Source organism: Pelobates fuscus, unplaced genomic scaffold, assembly GCF_036172605.1.
Source record: "Pelobates fuscus isolate aPelFus1 unplaced genomic scaffold, aPelFus1.pri scaffold_31, whole genome shotgun sequence".
NCBI classification, from domain to species: domain Eukaryota; kingdom Metazoa; phylum Chordata; class Amphibia; order Anura; family Pelobatidae; genus Pelobates; species Pelobates fuscus.
Genome location: NW_026961930.1, coordinates 120,886 through 146,439, shown reverse-complemented (window position 1 = coordinate 146,439; position 25,554 = coordinate 120,886). Strand labels below are relative to the sequence as shown.

The 25,554-nt window shown below is 46.5% G+C and overlaps 1 protein-coding gene across 2 annotated transcripts; it reads left to right on the top strand.

The window, feature by feature from the left end:
• The first annotated feature begins 293 nt into the window (after nt 1-293).
• On the top strand, nt 294-10,069 carry CLDN7 (claudin 7). 2 transcript variants are annotated; one of them, XM_063440680.1, is made up of 6 exons: nt 452-672; nt 817-866; nt 904-957; nt 8,541-8,705; nt 8,917-9,001; nt 9,524-10,069. In XM_063440680.1, the coding sequence occupies exons 1-6, from the start codon at nt 545-547 to the stop codon at nt 9,693-9,695; spliced, it is 654 nt and encodes a 217-aa protein (XP_063296750.1). In that variant the 5' UTR covers nt 452-544; the 3' UTR covers nt 9,696-10,069. The 2 variants fall into 2 exon arrangements, with proteins under 2 accessions (XP_063296751.1, XP_063296750.1); XM_063440681.1 differs by lacking the exons at nt 817-866; nt 904-957 and having other exon boundaries at nt 294-664.
• Nucleotides 10,070-25,554: the final 15,485 nt, after the last annotated feature.

Below are 25,554 nucleotides of genomic sequence, written 5' to 3'. Positions count from 1 at the left end.
TACAGAGACACACAGTGTGTAATACAGAGACAGTGTGTAATACAGAGACAGTGTGTAATACAGAGACACCCAGTGTGTAATACAGAGACACCCAGTGTGTAATACAGAGACACACAGTGTGTAATACAGAGACAGTGTGTAATACAGAGACAGTGTGTAATAGAGAGACACAGTGAGAGTGAGTGACGTCACTGGTTTCTGTTGGCTCCCGGTTACCTGCGGGGCTGGTGACGTCACGGTAGCGGTGGGCGGGGCCGGGTGCGGTATATAAGGCTGAGCGCCACACCTGGTCCCAGGTATCACCGAGAGCGGGAACACAGCCGGAACCAGAGCCGAACCGAACCGAACCGAGCCGGACACCGAGAGCGGGATCCCATCCATCCAGCCGGGCAGCGCGTGTTCTCGCCGTATTTACTCTCCTGTTATCGCGGTCTCGCGGTGATGGCGAACTCCGGGCTGCAGTTGCTGGGCTTTGTGATGGCCATTCTGGGCTGGGTCGGGCTGATCGCGGCCACCATCATGCCCCAATGGAGGATGTCTTCCTATGCCGGGGACAACATCATCACCGCCGTGGCCATCTACCAGGGGCTGTGGATGTCCTGTGCGACCCAGAGCACCGGCCAGATCCAGTGCAAGGTGTACGACTCGATCCTGCAGCTGGACGGTGAGTACCTACCTCCCCCGGGAGTACCATCCCTGTAACTACTACTACTGTGACCTCCCCCACCCCCCCCCGGGAGTACCATCCCTGTAACTACTACTACTGTGACCTACCCCACCTGGGAGTACCATCCCTGTAACTACTACTACTGTGACCACCCCTACCTGGGAGTACCATCCCTGTAACTACTACTACTGTGTGACCCCCTCCCTGTAACTACTACTACTGTGTGTGTGCGACCCAGAGCACCGGCCAGATCCAGTGCAAGGTGTACGACTCGATCCTGCAGCTGGACGGTGAGTACCTACCTCCCCCGGGAGTACCATCCCTGTAACTACTACTACTGTGACCTCCCCTACCTGGGAGTACCATCCCTGTAACTACTACTACTGTGACCACCCCTACCTGGGAGTACCATCCCTGTAACTACTACTACTGTGACCTACCCCACCTGGGGCTGCCCTCCCTGTAACTACTACTACCTCACCACCCCCCCCCGGGAGTACCATCCCTGTAACTACTACTACTACTACTGTGACCTACCCCACCTGGGGCTGCCCTCCCTGTAACTACTACTACCTCACCACCACCCCACCACCCCCCCGGGAGTACCATCCCTGTAACTACTACTACTACTGTGACCTACCCCACCTGGGACTGCCCTCCCTGTAACTACTACTACTGTGACCTACCCCACCTGGGACTGCCCTCCCTGTAACTACTACTACTGTGACCTCCCCTACCTGGGCCTGCCCTCCCTGTAACTACTACTACTGTGACCTACCCCACCTGGGAGTACCATCCCTGTAACAACTACTACTACTGTGACCTCCCCTACCTGGGCCTGCCCTCCCTGTAACTACTACTACTGTGACCTACCCCACCTGGGAGTACCATCCCTGTAACTACTACTACTACTGTGACCTCCCCTACCTGGGCCTGCCCTCCCTGTAACTACTACTACTGTGACCACCCCTACCTGGGAGTACCATCCCTGTAACTACTACTACTAATGTGACCTCCCCTACCTGGGACTGCCCTCCCTGTAACTACTACTACTACTGTGACCACCCCTACCTGGGAGTACCATCCCTGTAACTACTACTACCTTCCCTACCTATGCCGCCCTCCCTGTAACTACTATCTGTGTGGCTGACTCTGTATTCTGCCCCTGGGGAGGGCAGGGTGCGGTCATGGTTACACCTGCTTCTGCTGGCTCCTTGGGCGGGCTTGGCGCAGAGCCTCAGATATATATTTTTGTTTTAATAGGGGCCCCTTCCCACTGAACCCCCATCTGGGGTCCAGCACCATTGACTTGTTTCAGACCCACTCATGCATCAACATGGGCTCTTCTACCCCTTTCTCCCCCTCCCCCATAAGCTGCCCCTCCCATCCTCATTCAGGTAAGACAGTCTTCGAATTTATACCAAACCAGTTAGACTGGTTTTTAATGGCCTGTGAGCGCCTCTCCCAGTACCTGCCCCCCACCCCTCCTGCTTACAGGAAACCTCATGGTGCTGGGTGGCCATCAGGGCTCCCAGATAAACGTGTCCCAGTGACTTTCCCTTGAGAACCTATGACCAGTCACCCTCTTGGCATCTGTAGGGCACAGTGCCAAAACTGGCATTGTGTTGGCATGACGCCGGGGCTTGCACTTTGTTGGCGGCCAGCGAGTTATCTAGTTGAGCTACTGGGTGTAGAATTCCTTCTCACTGCAGCTCCCGTTACCTGCTATCTGGTGTCTGATAAGCCACTGTGCGCCCAGATAAGAGGTTATCGCGGTCTGCTCTACTTTCTCTAATCTATTGACTCAAGGGAAATGGGATCAAATGCAATGTTATTGTATAGATCCATTTATATAGGGGAACCTCCCTTTATAATGTTACAGGGGCACGCTTACATAGGAACGTTCTCTATACTGTGTGTTATACAGGGTCACGCTTACATAGGAACGTTCTCTATACTGTGTGTTATACAGGGTCACGCTTACATAGGAACGTTCTCTATACTGTGTGTTATACAGGGTCACGCTTACATAGGAACGTTCTCTATACTGTGTGTTATACAGGGTCACGCTTACATAGGAACATTCTCTATACTGTGTGTTATACAGGGTCACGCTTACATAGGAACATTCTCTATACTGTGTGTTATACAGGGGCACGCTTACATAGGAACGTTCTCTATACTGTGTGTTATACAGGGTCACGCTTACATAGGAACGTTCTCTATACTGTGTGTTATACAGGGTCACGCTTACATAGGAACATTCTCTATACTGTGTGTTATACAGGGTCACGCTTACATAGGAACGTTCTCTATACTGTGTGTTATACAGGGGCACGCTTACATAGGAACGTTCTCTATACTGTGTGTTATACAGGGTCACGCTTACATAGGAACGTTCTCTATACTGTGTGTTATACAGGGTCACGCTTACATAGGAACGTTCTCTATACTGTGTTATACAGGGTCACGCTTACATAGGAACGTTCTCTATACTGTGTGTTATACAGGGTCACGCTTACATAGGAACATTCTCTATACTGTGTGTTATACAGGGTCACGCTTACATAGGAACGTTCTCTATACTGTGTGTTATACAGGGTCACGCTTACATAGGAACATTCTCTATACTGTGTGTTATACAGGGTCACGCTTACATAGGAACGTTCTCTATACTGTGTGTTATACAGGGGCACGCTTACATAGGAACGTTTTCTATACTGTGTGTTATACAGGGTCACGCTTACATAGGAACGTTCTCTATACTGTGTGTTATACAGGGGCACGCTTACATAGGAACATTCTCTATACTGTGTGTTATACAGGGTCACGCTTACATAGGAACGTTCTCTATACTGTGTGTTATACAGGGTCACGCTTACATAGGAACGTTTTCTATACTGTGTGTTATACAGGGTCACGCTTACATAGGAACATTCTCTATACTGTGTGTTATACAGGGTCACGCTTACATAGGAACGTTCTCTATACTGTGTGTTATACAGGGGCACGCTTACATAGGAACGTTCTCTATACTGTGTGTTATACAGGGTCACGCTTACATAGGAACGTTCTCTATACTGTGTGTTATACAGGGGCACGCTTACATAGGAACGTTATCTATACTGTGTGTTATACAGGGGCACGCTTACATAGGAGCGTTCTCTATACTGTGTTATACAGGGGCACGCTTACATAGGAACGTTCTCTATACTGTGTTATACAGGGGCACGCTTACATAGGAGCGTTCTCTATACTGTGTTATACAGGGGCACGCTTACATAGGAGCGTTCTCTATACTGTGTGTTATACAGGGTCACGCTTACATAGGAACGTTCTCTATACTGTGTTATACAGGGGGTCACAGGGCTCCTAAAAATGTTATGTGTATCTGAATATCACACGTATCATGGCGGTATAGTTTTGTTTCCTGTACCTGGTGTTCTCCCCAAACTCTGCCATAATTGTTTATTCATAACACCAGCAATCTACCCTGAATGCGGGCACCTGGAAAGCTTCTACCTGCCTGGCTCATACAGAAAGACACCTGCTTTGGGTGGCAGTCTGTGCCCTGATTGGGGGGACCTGCTTTGGGTGGCAGTCTGTGCCCTGATTGGGGGGGACTTGCTTTGGGTGGCAGTCTGTGCCCTGATTGGGGGGGGACTTGCTTTGGGTGGCAGTCTGTGCCCTGATTGGGGGGGACGTGCTTTGGGTGGCAGTCTGTGCCCTGATTGGTGGGGACGTGCTTTGGGTGGCAGTCTGTGCCCTGATTGGGGGGGGGACTTGCTTTGGGTGGCAGTCTGTGCCCTGATTGGGGGGACCTGCTTTGGGTGGCAGTCTGTGCCCTGATTGGGGGGACTTGCTTTGGGTGGCAGTCTATGCCCTGATTGGGGGGGACTTGCTTTGGGTGGCAGTCTGTGCCCTGATTGGGGGGGACGTGCTTTGGGTGGCAGTCTGTGCCCTGATTGGGGGGGACTTGCTTTGGGTGGCAGTCTGTGCCCTGATTGGGGGGGACGTGCTTTGGGTGGCAGTCTGTGCCCTGATTGGGGGGGACGTGCTTTGGGTGGCAGTCTGTGCCCTGATTGGGGGGGACGTGCTTTGGGTGGCAGTCTGTGCCCTGATTGGGGGGGACGTGCTTTGGGTGGCAGTCTGTGCCCTGATTGGGGGGGACGTGCTTTGGGTGGCAGTCTGTGCCCTGATTGGGGGGGGACGTGCTTTGGGTGGCAGTCTGTGCCCTGATTGGGGGGGACGTGCTTTGGGTGGCAGTCTGTGCCCTGATTGGGGGGGACGTGCTTTGGGTGGCAGTCTGTGCCCTGATTGGGGGGACGTGCTTTGGGTGGCAGTCTGTGCCCTGATTGGGGGGACGTGCTTTGGGTGGCAGTCTGTGCCCTGACTGGGGGGGCAAGGAGGTGTTTTGGGGCCCTTCCTGCTAATCTCCTGTGGCCTGTTTGTGGATGACCCACTTGTGACTTGCCAGAGATCCAGTTTCTATGATACTCCCTCCCTTCAGCCTTTCTTCTGCTTTCCCTCTGCCGTCCTTTAGAAATCCCCCCCTCCCCCCTCGTTCACTTTGTCACCTTGGCTCTGCCCCATGTCACACCCAGTTTCGTTACCTGTCTCACCTGGTGTAACGTGATCTGCAGCCCTGGGCCCAGACTGTTGGTTTATTTAGAGGGAGCTGTTTAATGATTTAAGTAAATACGCACTGTTTGCTGACTCCAGCTTGACACACAGCTATTTACAAAAGTGAGATTTCAAACTTCAGGCCAGAGTAGTTGAACTGGATTGGAGAATTTCTCACTCTGCTATTTGGACCTTTTTATATTGTGAAACTCCCTCTGAACTCTCACGTTGGTAAATAACCCTGATCTGGATCATTGAGGAGAACAGATTTGTACTTTGTTTTTACTTTCACTAAACTATTTTTGATTACGTGTAAATTTCCACTTTAATTTCCATCTTCGATTGCAAGCTTGAGGGCTGAGCCTTCAATGCTCAACGCTATAAATGGATAATGTGTAACTTGTCGTGAATTTCATGAGCACTTAATCTGGGGTAAAAGGTGTCGACTCTAGTAAATCATTGATCTGACTCTACCCTCCAACATGGTCTATGCTATATATCCTGCGATCCAGGTTACTGGGTATTAATACTACGTGTATCCTGTGATCCTGGTTACTGGGTATTAATACTACGTGTATCCTGCGATCCAGGTTACTGGGTATTAATACTACGTGTATCCTGCGATCCTGGTTACTGGGTATTAATACTACGTGTATCCTGCGATCTAGGTTACTGGGTATTAATACTACGTGTATCCTGCGATCCTGGTTACTGGGTATTAATACTACGTGTATCCTGCGATCCTGGTTACTGGGTATTAATACTACGTGTATCCTGCGATCCTGGTTACTGGGTATTAATACTATGTGTATCCTGTGATCTAGGTTACTGGGTATTAATACTACGTGTATCCTGCGATCCAGGTTACTGGGTATTAATACTACGTGTATCCTGCGATCTAGGTTACTGGGTATTAATACTAGGTGTATACTGCGATCCAGGTTACTGGGTATTAATACTATGTGTATCCTGCGATCCTGGTTACTGGGTATTAATACTATGTGTATCCTGCGATCCTGGTTACTGGGTATTAATACTACGTGTATCCTGCGATCTAGGTTACTGGGTATTAATACTACGTGTATCCTGCGATCCTGGTTACTGGGTATTAATACTACGTGTATCCTGCGATCTAGGTTACTGGGTATTAATACTACGTGTATCCTGCGATCCTGGTTACTGGGTATTAATACTACGTGTATCCTGCGATCCTGGTTACTGGGTATTAATACTACGTGTATCCTGCGATCCTGGTTACTGGGTATTAATACTATGTGTATCCTGCGATCCTGGTTACTGGGTATTAATACTACGTGTATCCTGCGATCCAGGTTACTGGGTATTAATACTACGTGTATCCTGCGATCCAGGTTACTGGGTATTAATACTACGTGTATCCTGCGATCTAGGTTACTGGGTATTAATACTAGGTGTATCCTGTGATCCAGGCTACTGGGTATTAATACTACGTGTACCCTGCGATCCTGGTTACTGGGTATTAATACTACGTGTATCCTGCGATCTAGGTTACTGGGTATTAATACTATGTGTATCCTGCGATCCTGGTTACTGGGTATTAATACTACGTGTATCCTGCGATCTAGGTTACTGGGTATTAATACTACGTGTATCCTGCGATCTAGGTTACTGGGTATTAATACTACGTGTATCCTGTGATCTAGGTTACTGGGTATTAATACTACGTGTATCCTGCGATCTAGGTTACTGGGTATTAATACTACGTGTATCCTGCGATCCTGGTTACTGGGTATTAATACTACGTGTATCCTGCGATCTAGGTTACTGGGTATTAATACTATGTGTATCCTGCGATCTAGGTTACTGGGTATTAATACTATGTGTATCCTGCGATCCTGGTTACTGGGTATTAATACTACGTGTATCCTGTGATCCAGGTTACGGGGTATTAATACTATGTGTATCCTGCGATCCAGGTTACGGGGTATTAATACTATGTGTATCCTGCGATCCAGGTTACGGGGTATTAATACTACGTGTATCCTGCGATCCAGGTTACGGGGTATTAATACTACGTGTATCCTGCGATCTAGGTTACTGGGTATTAATACTACGTGTATCCTGCGATCTAGGTTACTGGGTATTAATACTACGTGTATCCTGCGATCTAGGTTACGGGGTATTAATACTACGTGTATCCTGCGATCCAGGTTACGGGGTATTAATACTACGTGTATCCTGCGATCCAGGTTACGGGGTATTAATACTACGTGTATCCTGCGATCTAGGTTACAGGGTATTAATACTACGTGTATCCTGTGATCTAGGTTACTGGGTATTAATACTACGTTTATCCTGTGATCTAGGTTACTGGGTATTAATACTACGTTTATCCTGTGATCTAGGTTACTGGGTATTAATACTACGTGTATCCTGTGATCTAGGTTACTGGGTATTAATACTACGTGTATCCTGTGATCCTGGTTTCTGGGTATTAATACTACGTGTATCCTGCGATCCTGGTTACTGGGTATTAATACTACGTGTATCCTGTGATCCTGGTTTCTGGGTATTAATACTACGTGTATCCTGCGATCCTGGTTACTGGGTATTAATACTATGTGTATCCTGTGATCTAGGTTGCTGAGTATTAATACAGCGCATATTGGTTGGTTTGCGTTGTCCCCGGAAGGGGGTGGAAGAGGTTTGTCTTGTCCCGGGGAGGGGGGGAGAGGGGTGAGATACTTGCACTACATGCCCTTGGCTGGTTCAGCTTTGACTTGCTGCATGTAAGGAATGTGTCTGATTTAGGACAAGATCTGGCAGGTCCTGGAATGAAAGATTGTCAAACCATGCAGGTATGGGGGGCTTCACCTGACAGATCATATAACTATCTGCCATACCGGTCACTGTAACCCCCGCACTGATGGCTGGTTATTGTAAACAGTGTCTGGATTTAAATATTCTCCAGTTTTCTATGTGGCTAATCTGGGTTTGGTTGTGTTGATGAATACAGGGGTCAGAGGGCTGAGATGCTATTTTCAGTCCTTTGGTAAGAGAAGGCACAATGTTATCGCATCATATCAAGGCTTTGGTTAGGATAAAGGTTGTAAATGGGGTCCTCCTGGGTGAGATGAGGGAAATGGGGCAACTGAAACTTTCCTAGCAGACTACATGGTGTATGGAGGGGTTGGTGGGATTGTATCATGCATTGACTCAGGATTTTCCTGCACACTTTGTCTAACTACTCTCAACTTCATTCTTCCTCCAGCGGCTCTTCAGGCAACTCGTGCCCTTATGGTTGTGTCAATCGTGGTAGGAATATGCGGAATTGCAGTCTCCACCATGGGCATGAAATGCACAAAATGTGGCGGTGACGACAAGGTCAAGAAGGCTCGAATTGCAATGACTGGTGGCTTTGTCTTCCTGCTTGCAGGTGAGTGAGTCAAAGTGCTTCCCTACTCAAGTCTATCTGACTGGCTAGTGCCCCCTGCTGGCTGAACGAAGTACACCTAATTTTGCAGTCTTGTTTGACATTTGCTTGTGTTGCTCTAAGTTAAACATATTTCCTCTTATCTGGCCCTAGAGAGCTTTGAATTCCCCACTCTGCTCCTCTCACGTTCTGCTAATCTTTCCATCTTTTCCAGGTTTGGCTGCACTCATTGCTTGTTCCTGGTACGGGAATCAGATTATCCGTGATTTCTACAACCCACTTACCCCCATTAACACAAAGTGAGTAAATGGTGCCTGTCCCAACATGGTGTTCTTGGACCTTCTAAGTCTAATTTGTAGAATTATCTTCTACTGAATCATAGAATGGAATTAAACAAAGTTGAGCTTTATGTTATGGTTTTTGCACAGAAATTGCACCATGCAAGTTTAACGTCTTCTATAATGTGTAAACGTTGCTTTTGCTTCCTCGATTTCTATCTGTCGGTATTGGGTAGTTGTCTCTTGTAATTGACAGGGTATGCTGTTAAAACTGTCCGTGATCATGGGCCCCTATCTTCCCTTTAATCAGCTGAGGGATCCGTTACAGGTTCTGTGGAATTTCATGGTGGTATTGGGATGAGGATACATATTGGGGCATTTCCTCCACTCCTCACATATGGCATGTTTACTAGAGACACCAGAACTTTTACAAAACCCAAGGCTCTCAATCCTCCATATCCAGGAGATACATTGTTGCAGGGATTGGACATTCTTTTATGGGGATTTTAAGGACCATATAATAACTTTCTTATTTACTCGTAGGTATGAGTTCGGAGCTGGCGTCTTCCTAGGATGGGCAGGATCCATGCTGGTTATTCTTGGTGGTGCTCTTTTGGCCTGTTCATGTCCTCGCCGAAACACATACAGTGCCAAAGGCTACCCGAAGAGCGGCGCACGGTCAAAGGCACCCTCCACTGGCAAAGAATATGTTTGACTCCCCTTGCCCTTGTTACTGGTCATGGAAGAAGCCCCCATCTCCCATCCTGTCTGTACCCCAATATGTACAGAGCGGTTAACTGAGTGCAGCGTGCTATGCATGCCACCTAAACTGTGTACATGGATGCTCTGTCAATGGCGGCTTTTTTAACCCAGGCTGTGGGTGGGCATCACATGCTGTAAAATATTAACTATATTTGGATGTATATTATTTGTTTTCTATGAAGCAAACATGACACTTTTTATAGCACAAATAATCTGCAGAGCCCTATGGAGGCACTGCGGAGGCAGGTTAAACTAGATTATGAATATTTTAGCATGTATATGACGGAATTTTTGTCTTGTTTTGTAAATAAATGTTTTTGGAAGATATGGTCTGGTAGCATTTTATCCTGAATAACTTCTACCCTAATTAAATCCTTCCTGCTATGGTGTTAGAGCAGAAACTGGTTAGAGGAATGTGTCTGAGTAATAACGTATTCTGATAGGAGGAGCGTAAATGGTGCTAAGAACCATGACCACTACAGCCTGCTGTAGTGGTTATGGTGTTAGAGGTCTGCTCCCCACCTCAATTACTGATGGTGAGCTGGAAAAGTCATTTTTTTTTTTTTTACTTTAGGTTCTTCCCTCTCCATATATACTGGCATCAATTGAATACCTTTTCCACCCTTTCTGACAGTTGTCCTCTCTATGCAGCTTTGATCGTATGGTCTGCTTTCTAAACCAATGGCCACTGTCAAGGATTTTCAAAGTCGTCTTACACTGCTCAGACTAGTCATGCTCTAGACACCAATACTACTAGGTTAAGCTGGAGTGCCAATTTAATAATCTATAGCCAACTGTAACCTAACCTACACAGTGCACCTAACGTGTGTGGGAGCCTGGAGTGTCCCTTTAATAATATAAACCCACCCAGTATAACTAACTTTAACCTACACAGTGCATCTAACGTGTGTGGGAGCCTGGAGTGTCCCTTTAATAATATAAACCCACCCAGTATAACTTACTGTAACCTAACCTACACAGTGCACCTAACGTGTGTGGGAGCCTGGAGTGTCCCTTTAATAATATAAACCCACCCAGTATAACTAACTGTAACCTAACCTACACAGTGCACCTAACGTGTGTGGGAGCCTGGAGTGTCCCTTTAATAATCTAAACCCACCCAGTATAACTAACTGTAACCTAACCTACACAGTGCACCTAAATCGGGCTCTCTTTACAGGAAGTGTTTATGGAAGGCTGAGCAAGTCACATGCAGGGAGGTGTGACTAGGGTTCATAAACAAAGGGATTTAACTCCTAAATGGCAGAGGATTGAGCAGTGAGGCTGCAGGGGCATGTTCTATACACCAAAACTGCTTCATTAAGCTAAAGTTGTTCAGGTGACTATAGTGTCCCTTTAAAAGACCACTATAGTGCCAGGAAAACAAACCTTTTTTTTTTTTTTTCTGGCACTAGTTATTAGGCCACCTTCCAGCCACTTACATTTCTCTGGTGCTGGGCTACCTCTGTGCTGGTGACCTCTCCTGATGACGTCGGCGCCGAATGCATGCATGTTTTCAGCTGCAGGGTTAAAACTAGAGGGACCTGGCACCCAGACCACTTCACTGAGCTAAAGTGGTCTGGGTGCCTATAGTGGTCCTTTAACTCCTTAACTGTGTTAATCTGTACCATTTCAGCTGGAAGGCTATTCCATGCATTCACTACCCTCTCAGTAAAGTAATACTTCCTGATTATAATTTTTTTTTTTTTAGACCTTTTTGTCCCCTCAATTTAAGACCGTCCTCTTGTTGTGGTCATTTTTCTTTTAAATAGTCTCCTCCTTTACTGTGTTTTTTATTCCTGTAGCGGGCCATGGGTAACCAGACTGGCTACCACTAATTCCTTCACTCAGCCAGACTGGAACCATTAAAACAAGCAGAACTAGGTTTTGTCTGGTTACTGGGAGAATGGATGTCTGAGAGTCAACTGATTTATTTCAGACCACATTTGGCTTTTGTGCAGACACCTACACGGGGTCTCCAATACAATAATGCAGTGTGGTCAATCCCAGGATCCTCTGCCTGAGATAATTGCATGGGAAAACGAACTCTATTATCTCTCAGGTACAGAAAACCTATACAAAATATGCAGTACCCCAAAAGTGCCCACACCATAACTAGGAACCCAACAAAAGTGATATCCCTGGAGAGCAACATATCCAAATATCACTCAGATCGGTTCAGTGAAATGGGAATGCCATCGAGGTAGTTTTGACCGGCTGGACACTAGGTGCTAGCCCAAAACCGTTCTAGGGTAATGGGTGCCTGGCCAGTCTCTGTTCAGGGGTCCCTGTGCGAACGCCATGCAAAGGATTGTCTTAATAATAGGGTATATATTCTCCCCCTGTTGGGTAGTTCATATCTCCCTGACGTCGTTCACATAGGTGGTCAGGAAGTAGAATGGGCAGCAGTCTAATTGTTACCTGGGTTCGCGCGAGTGACTAGCCGAAAAGCGTTCCAGGCACTCAACAAAAAGTGCGGTTGTCCACATTTGGGAGATAAAATGTCCGTCATGCTTTTGTCTACTACATGCATTTGGTTATACGAAACGGCGGACACCTAAGGGATACATTCATTAATTGCTGGTGTAAACATTCTAATGGGGTATAGGGGTGGTCATCGTTCTGAGCCGAATGGAGGTTTGTATACAATCCCTCCCAAATGTAAAAGGGGCAACATGTACTAAATTGGCGGTACGTTCCGCCACAATTCCCTTTATGTAGCTTAATGTTTCTATCATATCCCCACCGTGTATTGTTTGGACTTTCCTCCAAGCTATACATGTTAAGATCCTTTAACCTTTCCTGGTAAGTTTTATCCTGCAATCCATGAACCAGTTTAGTAGCCCTTCTTTGAACTCTCTCTAAGGTATCAATATCCTTCTGAAGATACGGTCTCCATTACTGCGTACAGTACTCCAAGTGAGGTCTCACCAGTGTTCTGTACAATGGCATGAGCACTTCCCTCTTTCTACTGCTAATACCTCTCCCTATACAACCAAGCATTCTGCTAGCATTTCCTGCTGCTCTATTACATTGTCTGCCTACCTTTAAGTCATCAGAAATAATCACCCCTAAATCCCTTTCCTCAGATGTTGAGGTTAGGACTCTATCAAATATTCTGTACTCTGCCCTTGGGTTTTTACGTCCAAGATGCATTATCTTGCACTTATCCACATTAAATGTCAGTTGCCACAACTCTGACCATTTTTCTAGTTTACCTAAATAATTTTCCATTTGGCTTATCCCTCCTGGAACATCAACCCTGTTACATATCTTAGTATCATAAGCAAATAGACACACCTTACCATTAAGACCTTCTGCAATATCACTAATAAAAATATTAAAGAGAATGGGTCCAAGTACAGATCCCTGAGGTAACCCCACGGGTGACAAGCCCATTGTAACGAATGCTGGTATTAGCGCATAGGTGTATAACCATTTGGCTTCCCCAGGCCAAAATAACCCCTTAAACTCTTAAGGACACATGACATGTCATGATTCCCTTTTATTTCAGAAGTTTGGTCCTTAAGGGGTTAAACTCTTAAAGGATCACTATAGTGTCAGGAAAACAAAGCGGTTTTCCTGACACTTTAGTGCTCTGAGGGTGCCCACACCCTCAGGGTCCCCCTCCCGTGGCGCTGAAGGGGTTAAAATCCCTTCAGTTACCTACTCCGTCGGCGCTGATGGCCTCTCCTCCCTGTCTGACGTCACTGGAGCTGAATGCGCATGGCCGCGCTCGCATTCAAAGTGTCCATAGGAAAGCAGTTGTCAATTCTTTCCTATGGACACTCTGCGTGATGGAGGTGAAATGTGCCTCCAGCATCGCAGATGCGCCTCTAGTGTCTTTCCGGAAGACAGCCACTAGAGGCTGGATTAACCGCAAATGTAAACGTAGCAGTTTCTCTGAAACTGCTATGTTTACATGTGAAGGGTTAAAACCTGAGGGACATTGCACCCAGGCCACTTCATTGAGCTGAAATGGTCTGGGTGACTATAGTGTCCCTTTAACGCTATTACGGCGTTATATGCCGTCCGCATTTTAATGGGCTGTTAAGCTGAATTCTGATGACTCCGCAATGCTATGGGGCTGGTATGTAATTTTTTTTCAGGGCTGGTTTTCATACCCAGTCCGGCCCTGATTCGAATAACGTTAAAATTGCACGAACTGATCGGTTCGTGCTTAGTCTCTTTAGAAGCGGCTTGTTCGGGAGTTTATTCTGGCGAAAGAGCGCTCTGTTCGTATGAGTTTAGCCGAACGCACGGAAGATGGAAGTTTCAGCGGTGTTCGTGGAAAAGAGTAGCCGAAAATGGTTCCACGTGTTCAACAACTAAACACCGCTGAGTGCGTTGGACTAAACAAAATGGGCGCCGCCACGTGTTCGTGCAAACAGATTAGAATTTCGAACGGCTTTTGCTGATAGCATCCATTATAGTCAATTTAGATGAAGATTTTTAAACAAATGACTTGTTCACACTATTACAGATCAAACGGAAAAAACAGGGGGATCTGTTACATAGGCTGTCTGCTTTTAAACTGTGCCATACTGATATAGGATCTCTCTACTGTGCCACACTGATATAGGATCTCTCTGCTGAGCCACACTGATATAGGATCTCTCTGCTGTGCCACACTGATATAGGATCTCTCTGCTGTGCCATACTGATATAGGATCTCTCTGCTGTGCTACACTGATATAGGATCTCTCTGCTGTGCCACACTGATATAGGATCTCTCTGCTGTGCCATACTGATATAGGATCTCTCTGCTGTGCCACACTGATATAGGATCTCTCTGCTGTGCCACACTGATATAGGATCTCTCTGCTGTGCCATACTGATATAGGATCTCTCTACTGTGCCACACTGATATAGGATCTCTCTGCTGTGCCACACTGATATAGGATCTCTCTGCTGTGCCACACTGATATAGGATCTCTCTACTGTGCCACACTGATATAGGATCTCTCTGCTGTGCCACACTGATATAGGATCTCTCTACTGTGCCATACTGATATAGGATCTCTCTGCTGTGCCACACTGATATAGGATCTCTCTACTGTGCCACACTGATATAGGATATCTCTGCTGTGCCACACTGATATAGGATCTCTCTGCTGTGCCACACTGATATAGGATCTCTCTGCTGTGCCACACTGATATAGGCTCTCTCTGCTGTGCCACACTGATATAGGATCTCTCTGCTGTGCCATACTGATATAGGATCTCTCTGCTGTGCCACACTGATATAGGATCTCTCTGCTGTGCCACACTGATATAGGATCTCTCTGCTGTGCCATACTGATATAGGATCTCTCTGCTGTGCCACACTGATATAGGATCTCTCTACTGTGCCACACTGATATAGGATCTCTCTACTGTGCCACACTGATATAGGATCTCTCTGCTGTGCCACACTGATATAGGATCTCTCTACTGTGCCACACTGATATAGGATCTCTCTGCTGTGCCATACTGATATAGGATCTCTCTACTGTGCCACACTGATATAGGATCTCTCTGCTGTGCCACACTGATATAGGATCTCTCTACTGTGCCATACTGATATAGGATCTCTCTGCTGTGCCATACTGATATAGGATCTCTCCACTGAGCCACACTGATATAGGATCTCTCTGCTGTGCCACACTGATATAGGATCTCTCTACTGTGCCATACTGATATAGGATCTCTCTGCTGTGCCACACTGATATAGGATCTCTCTGCTGTGCCACACTGATATAGGATCTCTCTGCTGTGCCACACTGATATAGGATCTCTCTGCTGTGCCACACTGATATAGGATCTGTCTGCTGTGCCACACTGATATAGGATCTCTCTGCTGTGCCATACTGATATAGGATCTCTCTACTGTGCCATACTGATATAGGATCTCTCTGCTGTGCCATACTGATATAGGATCTCTCTGCTGAGCCACACTGATATAGGATCTCTCTGCTGTGCCACACTGATATAGGATCTCTCTGCTGTGCCACACTGATATAGGATCTCTCTGCTGTGCCACACTGATATAGGATCTGTCTGCTGTGCCACACTGATATAGGATCTCTCTGCTGTGCCATACTGATATAGGATCTCTCTGCTGTGCCACACTGATATAGGATCTCTCTACTGTGCCACACTGATATAGGATCTCTCTGCTGTGCCATACTGATATAGGATCTCTCTGCTGTGCCACACTGATATAGGATCTCTCTGCTTTTAAACTGTGCCACACTGATATAGGATCTCTCGGCTGTGCCATACTGATATAGGATCTCTCTGCTGTGCCACACTGATATAGGATCTCTCTGCTGTGCCACACTGATATAGGATCTCTCTGCTGTGCCACACTGCTATAGGATATCTCTGCTGTGCCACACTGATATAGGATCTCTCTACTGTGCCACACTGATATAGAATCTCTCTGCTGTGCCACACTGATATAGGATCTCTCTGCTGTGCCACACTGATATAGGATCTCTCTGCTTTTAAACTGTGCCACACTGATATAGGATCTCTCTGCTGTGCCACACTGATATAGGATCTCTCTGCTGTGCCATACTGATATAGGATCTCTCTGCTGTGCCACACTGATATAGGATCTCTCTGCTGTGCCATACTGATATAGGATCTCTCTACTGTGCCATACTGATATAGGATCTCTCTGCTGTGCCATACTGATATAGGATCTCTCTGCTGTGCCACACTGATATAGGATCTCTCTGCTGTGCCATACTTATATAGGATCTCTCTGCTGTGCCACACTGATATAGGATCTCTCTACTGTGGCACACTGGTATAGGATCTCTCTGCTTTTAAACTGTGCCACACTGATATAGGATCTCTCTGCTGTGCCACACTGATATAGGATCTCTCTGCTGTGCCATACTGATATAGGATCTCTCTGCTGTGCCACACTGATATAGGATCTCTCTACTGTGCCACACTGATATAGGATCTCTCTGCTGTGCCACACTGATATAGGATCTCTCCGCTGTGCCATACTGATATAGGGTGCTTGCTATGCCACACTGATATAGGATCTCTCTGCTATGCCACACTGATATAGGCTGTCTGCTGTTGAATTCTGCCACACTGTCAGGGTATTTATATCGGCAGACATTTTGTGCTATGATAGAAATGAAAGTGTATATTGCCTAAATCATTCTGAACAGAGCAGACTCCATTTTGTTATCTTCAAGCTAACAAAAGACACAAGATTTCTATCCTTTCTGTAAAACTAACCACTTTGCCAGAGCTAAAGGAATGCTTAGTATATGGACAGATTGTCTAAATGCTAATGGAATATAATCAATTCTAAACCCAGACATTTGTGACAGAGAAGATAAAATAATGTAATTTTACTTTCGATATTGTATAACGTCGCATTGTAAGTTTAGGGGTCATACTTAGTTATAACTGTCATATTAGAAATTATAGCAGAATTTGCCAGACACATAGTCTGGACAAAACTTAAAGAAACACTTTGAACTGACAGAAAACTTAAGTTATAGATGTAACGGTTCACCTTCCCTTGACGGATGCTCCTAGCGCTTCCTGAGGACTCCACGCACTGCAGACGACACCACAACCACCGCAGACTTCACAACCACCGTAGCTTAACTGGAGCCGCGCCGTCTTCCTTCCACCCTGAATGAACCTCCAGCATTCAGGACCGTGTGGGAAAGACCTCTCCTCTAGGAGAGCGTATCAGGAACAAGAACTAAGTGATTAAAGCTCAAGGGAGTATGCAGCGCATAGCAATCCCCAAGTGTGAGATAGCAGTTCCCTCCAATAAGGAGACAAGGCTACGTATTGAGGGTATTGAGGGTCAAGAAGAACTCTGGTTTAATGACAGGGACTCTGCTTTTATGCCCCTGTAAGGGAGACGCCCACATCCAATTAAACATTACCCAATCACACGATGGTTACCTCCCACAGATTCCCTCCCCTTAGCCTGAGAGGTAACCCAATTATAACATACAGTTTAAACATACATTTTCATACATTTCTATAACTCTAAAACTATACATCCAATATTAATAAAAACCACATATTAATAATCAGCATACTTTACTTACACACATATCCAAAATTCAGCTAATTCCATCCAGGGGTTAAAGAGTTAGCTGGAAGTCCTTTAGGACCGACCGCAAGCACATTTCCCTGCCCAAAACAGTTCCACAGATTCAGGCTGTGCGGTCGGTCTATTTCTGCCCTGAAAAGTTACAAAGTCCCGTCCGAAGGCGCCGTTCGAATCGTCGAACTCACTTCGACTTTTGTCGAAGTGTCGAAGTGAAACCGGGGTTGTTTCCGTGGTGTTATATTGTCTTCCAGAGGTCTGTTTTACACCCAGAAATGACAAAGTCCCGTTCGAACGTGTGTTTGAATCTTCGAACGGGACTTAGTCTCCAGCCGCAGTGTCGAAGGGTAGGGAAGGTACAGCTCACCGCGTTTGACTGGATTAAAATGGCCGCCGCCACGTGTTCGACTGTAATGGCGGCCACTTCGACGACTTCGGCACTTCGACGACTTCGGCATTTCGACTGCATTCGAAGTGCCAGTTTAAAAGTTGGAACACTGCTCCCAAGTAATTAAAGGGCCAGGAACAGCATACAAACATCCATTGTGCCCAAATACAAGTCTCAAAGGGCAATACTTCCAGGGCCATAGTCGCAGGGCAGGAGGCTAGCAATAAGTCCTCTCCAATGCCCAGTGGCAAATGGCAGTTTGTCACAATTAGCATTTCCCTACAACACGAGTCGAGGCTGCAAGTTGAGGGTAAGAAGTCTGGTTTATTGAGCAGAAAGGCATTGCTTATATACACATTTTCAGGCCAGAGGCACACCCCCTGGACCTGATGGAACACAGTGTTACAAGGGACATAAACCAATCAGAATAAAGTGCATCTTTCTGAGCCCTCCCCTCTATCCTGGACCTAATTGGCTTAACTGACCGTAGTAACTTAATTATCTCCAGGTACAGGAAATATTCTTAAGTTGAAACTGTAACAAAACTACATAAAAATATATAACTCATAGTATGCAATAGGTTCAACATATCCCCAAATAGCTTGGATCTGAGCACTCAATATGTCCAAACAGTGGAATCGCCATGGGGTTAAAGTTTGTCTCAACGACCATTCGGCAGCAGTCAACCCAGGATTAGTTCCACAGTTTTCCGGCATAGGGTCGGACTAGCTTCGGGGGTATAAAAGTACCGAACGGCGCTGCGTTCGTATGATTATCCATATAGTGACCAAAAACAGTACCATGAGGTCGACAACAAAACCCCGTTCGGCAGTTAAAGATGGCCACCGCTACATGTTCGTTCATATAGAAACATAGAATGTGACGGCAGATAAGAACCATTCGGCCCATCTAGTCTGCCCAATTTTCTAAATAATTTCATTAGTCTCTGGCCTTATCTTATAGTTAGGATAGCCTTATGCCTATCCCACGCATGCTTAAACTCCTTAACTGTGTTAACCTCTACCACTTCAGCTGGAAGGCTATTCCATGCATCCACTACCCTCTCAGTAAAGTAATACTTCCTGGTATTATTTTTAAACCTTTGTCCCTCTAATTTAAGACTATGTCCTCTTGTTGTGGTAGTTTTTCTTCTTTTAAATATAGTCTCCTCCTTTACTGTGTTGATTCCCTTTATGTATTTAAATGTTTCTATCATATCCCCCCTGTCTCGTCTTTCCTCCAAGCTCTACATGTTAAGATCCTTTAACCTTTCCTGGTATGTTTTATCCTGCAATCCATAAACCAGTTTAGTAGCCCTTCTCTGAACTCTCTCTAAGGTATCAATATCCTTCTGAAGATACGGTCTCCAGTACTGCATACAATACTGGAGACCGTATCTTCAGAAGGATATTGAAACCTTAGAGAGAATATGAACGACGACAACCCAGCCGTTTGACAATTAAGCTGCGGTTCACCAAAAAGCACAGCTTCTGGGCGGCTGCAGGGTGCTCGGTCGTTCGCCAGTTTGTTCGGTTATTGAAAGGTGAAAAAGGTCAACAAGGCAAACCGCAGCTTCTGGGCGGTTAATAGATGGCACACTCCATATGCTGGGTGGTCGGTGTAATGGATCACCCGTACTCCGACCGAGTACCTTCCATGATGGATGCTTCCTAGCTTGCGCCGAGGACCACAAGCACCGCACCCGACACCACAACCACCACAGACTCCACAACCGCCGTAGCTTAACTGGTAGTCTCGCCGTCTTCCTTCCACCCTGGATCAGCTTCTGTCTTCCAGGACCGTGTGGGAAAGACCTCTTCCTTCCACCCTATATGAACCTCCGACATCCAGGACTGTGTGGGGAAGACCTCTCCTCCAGGAGAGCATATCAGGAACAGCTCTTAGAAGAGCTAAGTGATTAAAGCTCAAGGGAGTATGCAGAGCACAGCAATCCCCAGTGTGATTATAGCAGTTCCCTCCAATAACGAGACAAGGCTACGTATTGAGGGTCAAGATGATCTGTTTAATCAGCACCAAAGGGCTTTCTTTTATGCAGGTTTTTACATAAGGTTACCACCCACGTGGACCTAGTGGTACACACGACATACAATCACAATAGCCAATCAAAACATTACAACACTGTAAGACACTCCCATTCATTCCAGCAAAAACCCTCCCCTCTGCCTGTGATAGAATTACTGTACACAATGGGCTAATGTAATTATCACAGGAAGGAAAATACAGTTTTTATACAATTCTTATAACTTTAAAAGTATACATGCAATATTAATAAAGTTACATATTCTAAATCAGCATACTCCAAATATAAACATATCCAAAAATCTGACAATTCCCTCCAGTGGTTTAAATGTTAGATGGAAGTCCTTTTTGACCGACCACAAGCATGGCTTCTTCTGCCCAAAAGAGTTCCATAGATTTGGGCTGTGCGGTCGGTCTATTTTACACAGAAAAATAACTAGGTCCCATTCGAACTGGCGTTCGAATTGTCGAACGCATTTCGATTCCAGCCGAAGTGTCGAAGTGGAGGAGAAGGTAAGGGTCAGTGGTGTTCGAGCAAATGTGTAGCTGATTTTATTTGCATGGATTTGACGGCACACACCGCTGACCGCGTTCAACTAACAAAGATGGCCGCCGCCACGCATTAGACTGTACAAACGGCGACCCCCCAGCGGTCGGCAATTAACCTTGCGGTTAACCACCAGCCTGGGAGGTAAATTGACTGCACACTTCCACTTGTGTGTGATCTGCCTGTGCAGTAAATGTTTTGTTAAGCCCCAATTACCAAACCATATGGGAAAAAGATATGTACAAGTTATTTCCGCAGTCTGGGGACACAGTTTTAAAGGGGCATTGTTCCAATACTCACTATGTCCCAATAATGTTCTTAAAGTGCCAGCACCAGTCCCATAAAAGTCCATAAGTCCCTTAAGGACCAAACTTCTGGAATAAAAGGGAATCATGACATGTCACACATGTCATGTGTCCTTAAGGGGTTAAAGGGCCATACACCCCAGGGTCATAGTCACAAGGCAAGAGGCTGGCAATTAGTCCTCTCCAGGCACAAGTGGCGAAGGGCACTTCGTCACAGTCAGTCATTCATTCATATGAATGACATGGTGAATTACTTTCGAGGTTTTATTCATGGAAAGAAACAGAAACATTGTAGCAAAGTGGCAGACAGAGGGTACTTTGTAACAACTGGGTCCCCATATTAGCAGGTCGGCTATCAGGGAGAGCAGCAGAGACGTACCGCACAGTACCTGATGAAGAGATTCGGAACTACAGCCGGGTAAAGGAAGTGATACTCGCCCGGTATGCTATTACACCGGAGGCATACCGAAGGTGGTTCAGGGAGCTTAAAAAGACAGATAAAGACTCCACAGCTGAATGGGCCTGCAGGTTATATAGAGCGGCCCTGGGGTGGGTACAAGCCCACAAAGCTTGCTCCATGGAAGACCTTCTCCAGCTGCTGCTGTTGGAACAATTTTTTAACGGGTTGGCACTAGACATCCAAGAGTGGGTAAGGGACCGAAACCCCACTCCCTCACTGAAGCAGCAAGGCGGGCAGATGAATATATGGATGCCCGCCGACAGCAGAGACCCGTCCAGGCCATTCGTTAGGCCCCCAGCCGCACTGCCCAGCCCAGCAGCACCTTCCAGGCCACCATACCAACCACCAGGTCAGCAGCCTCGGTTCCAGTCACAAAGCAACGTACAGTGCCACCACTGGGCTATTTGCACATTTGAATGGGACTTTTGGGATTTTTCTGTGTAAAATAGACCGACCGCACAGCCCAAATCTATGGAACTCTTTTGGGCAGGAAAGCCATGCTTGCAGTCGGTCAAATAGGACTTCCACCTAATTTTTAAGCCACTGGACCAAACTGTATGATTTTTGAGTATGTTTATATTTGGAGTATGCTGATTTAGAATATGTAACTTTTATTAATATTGCAGGTATACTTTTCAAGTTATAAGAATTGTATATAAACTGTATTTTCCTGCCTGTGATAAAAATTAGCCCATTGTGTACAGTAATTCTATCAAAGGCAGAGGGGAAAGTTTTGCTGGAATGAATGGGAGTGTTTAACTGTGTTGTACGTTGTTGATTGGCTGTTCCATAAGACCACGTGGGTGGTAACTAGTAATGTCGCTAACACGAAATTTTCGGCCCGCGAACGGCGAACGGGAACTTCCGCAAACGTTGGCGAACCGGGCAAACCGCCATTGACTTCAATGGGCAGGTGAATTTTAAAACCCACAGGGACTCTTTCTGGCCACAATAGTGGCCACAATAGTGATGGAAAAGTTGTTTCAAGAGGACTAACACCTGGACTGTGGCATGCCGGAGGGGGATCCATGGCAAAACTCCCATGGAAAATTACATAGCTGATGCAGAGTCTGGTTTTAATCCTTAAAGGGCAGAAATCACCTAACATTCCTAAATCACAATGAATATGGATTGACACCTGACATATGACATATTGACACCTTGGCATATGGATTGACACCTGTCCTCAGAGCCCCTGATACACACTGACACAGAGCAGAATAGGGACTATTCCCCCTACATAGGGTCACTTGGCAGATATGGATTGACACCTGTCCTCAGAGACCCTGATACACACTGACACAGAGCAGAATAGAGACTGTTCCCCCTACATAGGGTCACTTGGCAGATATGGATTGACACCTATCCTAAGGATCCCTGATACACACTGACACAGAGCACAATAGGGACTGTTCCCCCCTACATAGGGTCACTTGGCAGATATGGATTGACACCTGTCCTCAGGGACCCTGATACACACTGACACAGAGCAGAATAGAGACCGCATAGGGTCACTTGGCAGATATGGATTGACACCTATCCTAAGGATCCCTGATACACACTGACACAGAGCAGAATAGGGACTGTTCCTCCCACATAGGGTCACTTGGCAGATATGAATTGACACCTGTCCTCAGAGCCCCTGATACACACTGACAAAGAGCAGAATAGAGACTGTTCCCCCTACATAGGGTCACTTGCAGATATGGATTGACACCTGTCCTCAGGGACCCTGATACACACTGACACAGAGCAGAATAGAGACTGTTCCCCCTACATAGGGTCACTTGGCAGATATGGATTGACACCTATCCTAAGGATCCCTGATACACACTGACACAGAGCAGAATAGGGACTGTTCCTCCCACATAGGGTCACTTGGCAGATATGGATTGACACCTGTCCTCAGAGCCCCTGATACACACCGACAAAGAGCAGAATAGAGACTGTTCCCCCTACATAGGGTCACTTGGCAGATATGGATTGACACCTGTCCTCAGAGACCTAATTGTGTAATAATGGTAATACTATTACCTATTATATAATATTGGCAGGGGCAAGGAATTTCCCTCTAAATAGATGGGTGTAGGCAGAGAGTATGGAGACCGGAGTGATAAAGTGTCAATAAGGTGATATAAAGTTAAATGTATCACAGACACACAGCCACCCTTTCTCTTAGCTAGTTTCCAGAAATGCTGGATAGGTAGAAGGGCTATAAAGACTCAGAGAGGTCTAAGAAGAATCCTCTAAACTAGCCCTAATCTCCTTAAACACCTTCAAGGGTGTTCTAAGCTAAAGCTCAATCTAAACGTTTAGATGACTGCCTGATTTCCCATCACAGATGCTGGCTAGGAATCACACTGTGCAAGACAAAGAGTGGGTCTAAGTGCCCATAGTGCAGTAAAGTGTCCCTAGTGAAGTGCAAAAGAGAATAACGAGCTGGCGCCCAAGAGAATAACGAGCTGGCACCCTATCAGGGGACGTGTATATGGCATCAATTTTAGAAACCGGGAGATGGAAAAAGATGCTTGGTCGGTCCTCCTACTTCAAATTTGGGGCACTGCGCGTGCAATCTAATGTGCCACCAGATAGGAGTGGTTTGTTAAGTAGTACTATTCCTATCAGTTTAATCCCTGTTATGTGCCTTTTTTAAAGCGTCCTGTCCTTGCCAGCGCGGTCGTGGGAGGAGGAGGATGACTTCCACCTCTCCCCCTGTTAGATTCCCGTTGTGCTGTGACATCACCCTTATACGCTGTGTAAAGCATACTTTTTAATTTATTTTGCAAATGCTGCATCCTTTCCGACTTGTTGTAATTCGGTAACATTTCCAACACTTTCTGCTTATACCGGGGGTCTAGTAGCGTGGACACCCAGTACAGGTCATTCTCCTTCAGCCTTTTTATACGAGGGTCCCTCAACAGGCACGACAGCATGAAAGACCCCATTTGCACAAGGTTGGATGCCGAGCTACTCATTTCCCGTTCCACCTCCTCAGTGATCTCAATTAAGGTATGTTCTTCCCCCCAGCCACGTACAACACCACGGGTACCAGATAGGTGACAACGAGCACCCTGAGATGCCTGTTGTGGTTGGTCTTCCTCCTCCTCCTCAAAGCCACATTCCTCCTCTGACTCCTCTTCCTCACAATCCTCTTCCAGCATTGCCGCAGGTCCAGCAAGCGATGCTGATAAGGCTGTTTCTGGTGGTGATGGTGACCACAACTCTTCCTCTTCCTCTTCACGCTCATCTATGGCCTGATCCAGCACTCTTCGCAGGGCACGCTCCAGGAAGAAAACAAATGGTATGATGTCGCTGATGGTGCCTTCAGTGCGACTGACTAGGTTTGTCACCTCCTCAAAAGGACGCATGAGCCTACAGTGCCTACAGTGACTTCAATGCCGCCAACAAATTTGTTTCGTTGTCACAAACCACTTTGCTGATATCCAGTTGCTGCGGAGTCAGACACTTTTCCACCTGTGCGTTCAGGGCGGACAGGAGTGCTTGTCCGGTGTGACTCTCTGCTTTCAAGCAAGTCAAACCCAAGACGGCGTGACACTGCCATATCCGGGATGTGGAATAGTACCTGGGGAGCTGGGGGGGGTGCCATTGATGTGGAGCAAGACGCAGCAGCAGAAGAGGACTCAGCCGAGGAGGTTATGGAAGAAGATGGAGTAGGAGGAGTAGAGGAGGTGGCAGCAGGCCTGCCTGCAAGTCGTGGCGGTGTCACCAACTCCTCTGCAGAGCCACGCATTCCATGCTTGGCAGCCGTCAGCAGGTTTACCCAATGCGCAGTGTAGGTGGTATACCTGCCCTTACCATGCTTTGCAGACCAGGTATCAGTGGTCAGATGGACCCTTGCCCCAACACTGTGTGCCAGACATGCCATTACTACCTTTTGCACAATCGAGTACAGGTTGGGGATTGCCTTTTGTGAAAAGAAATTTCGTCCGGGTACCTTCCACTGCGGTGTCCCAATAGCTACAAATTTT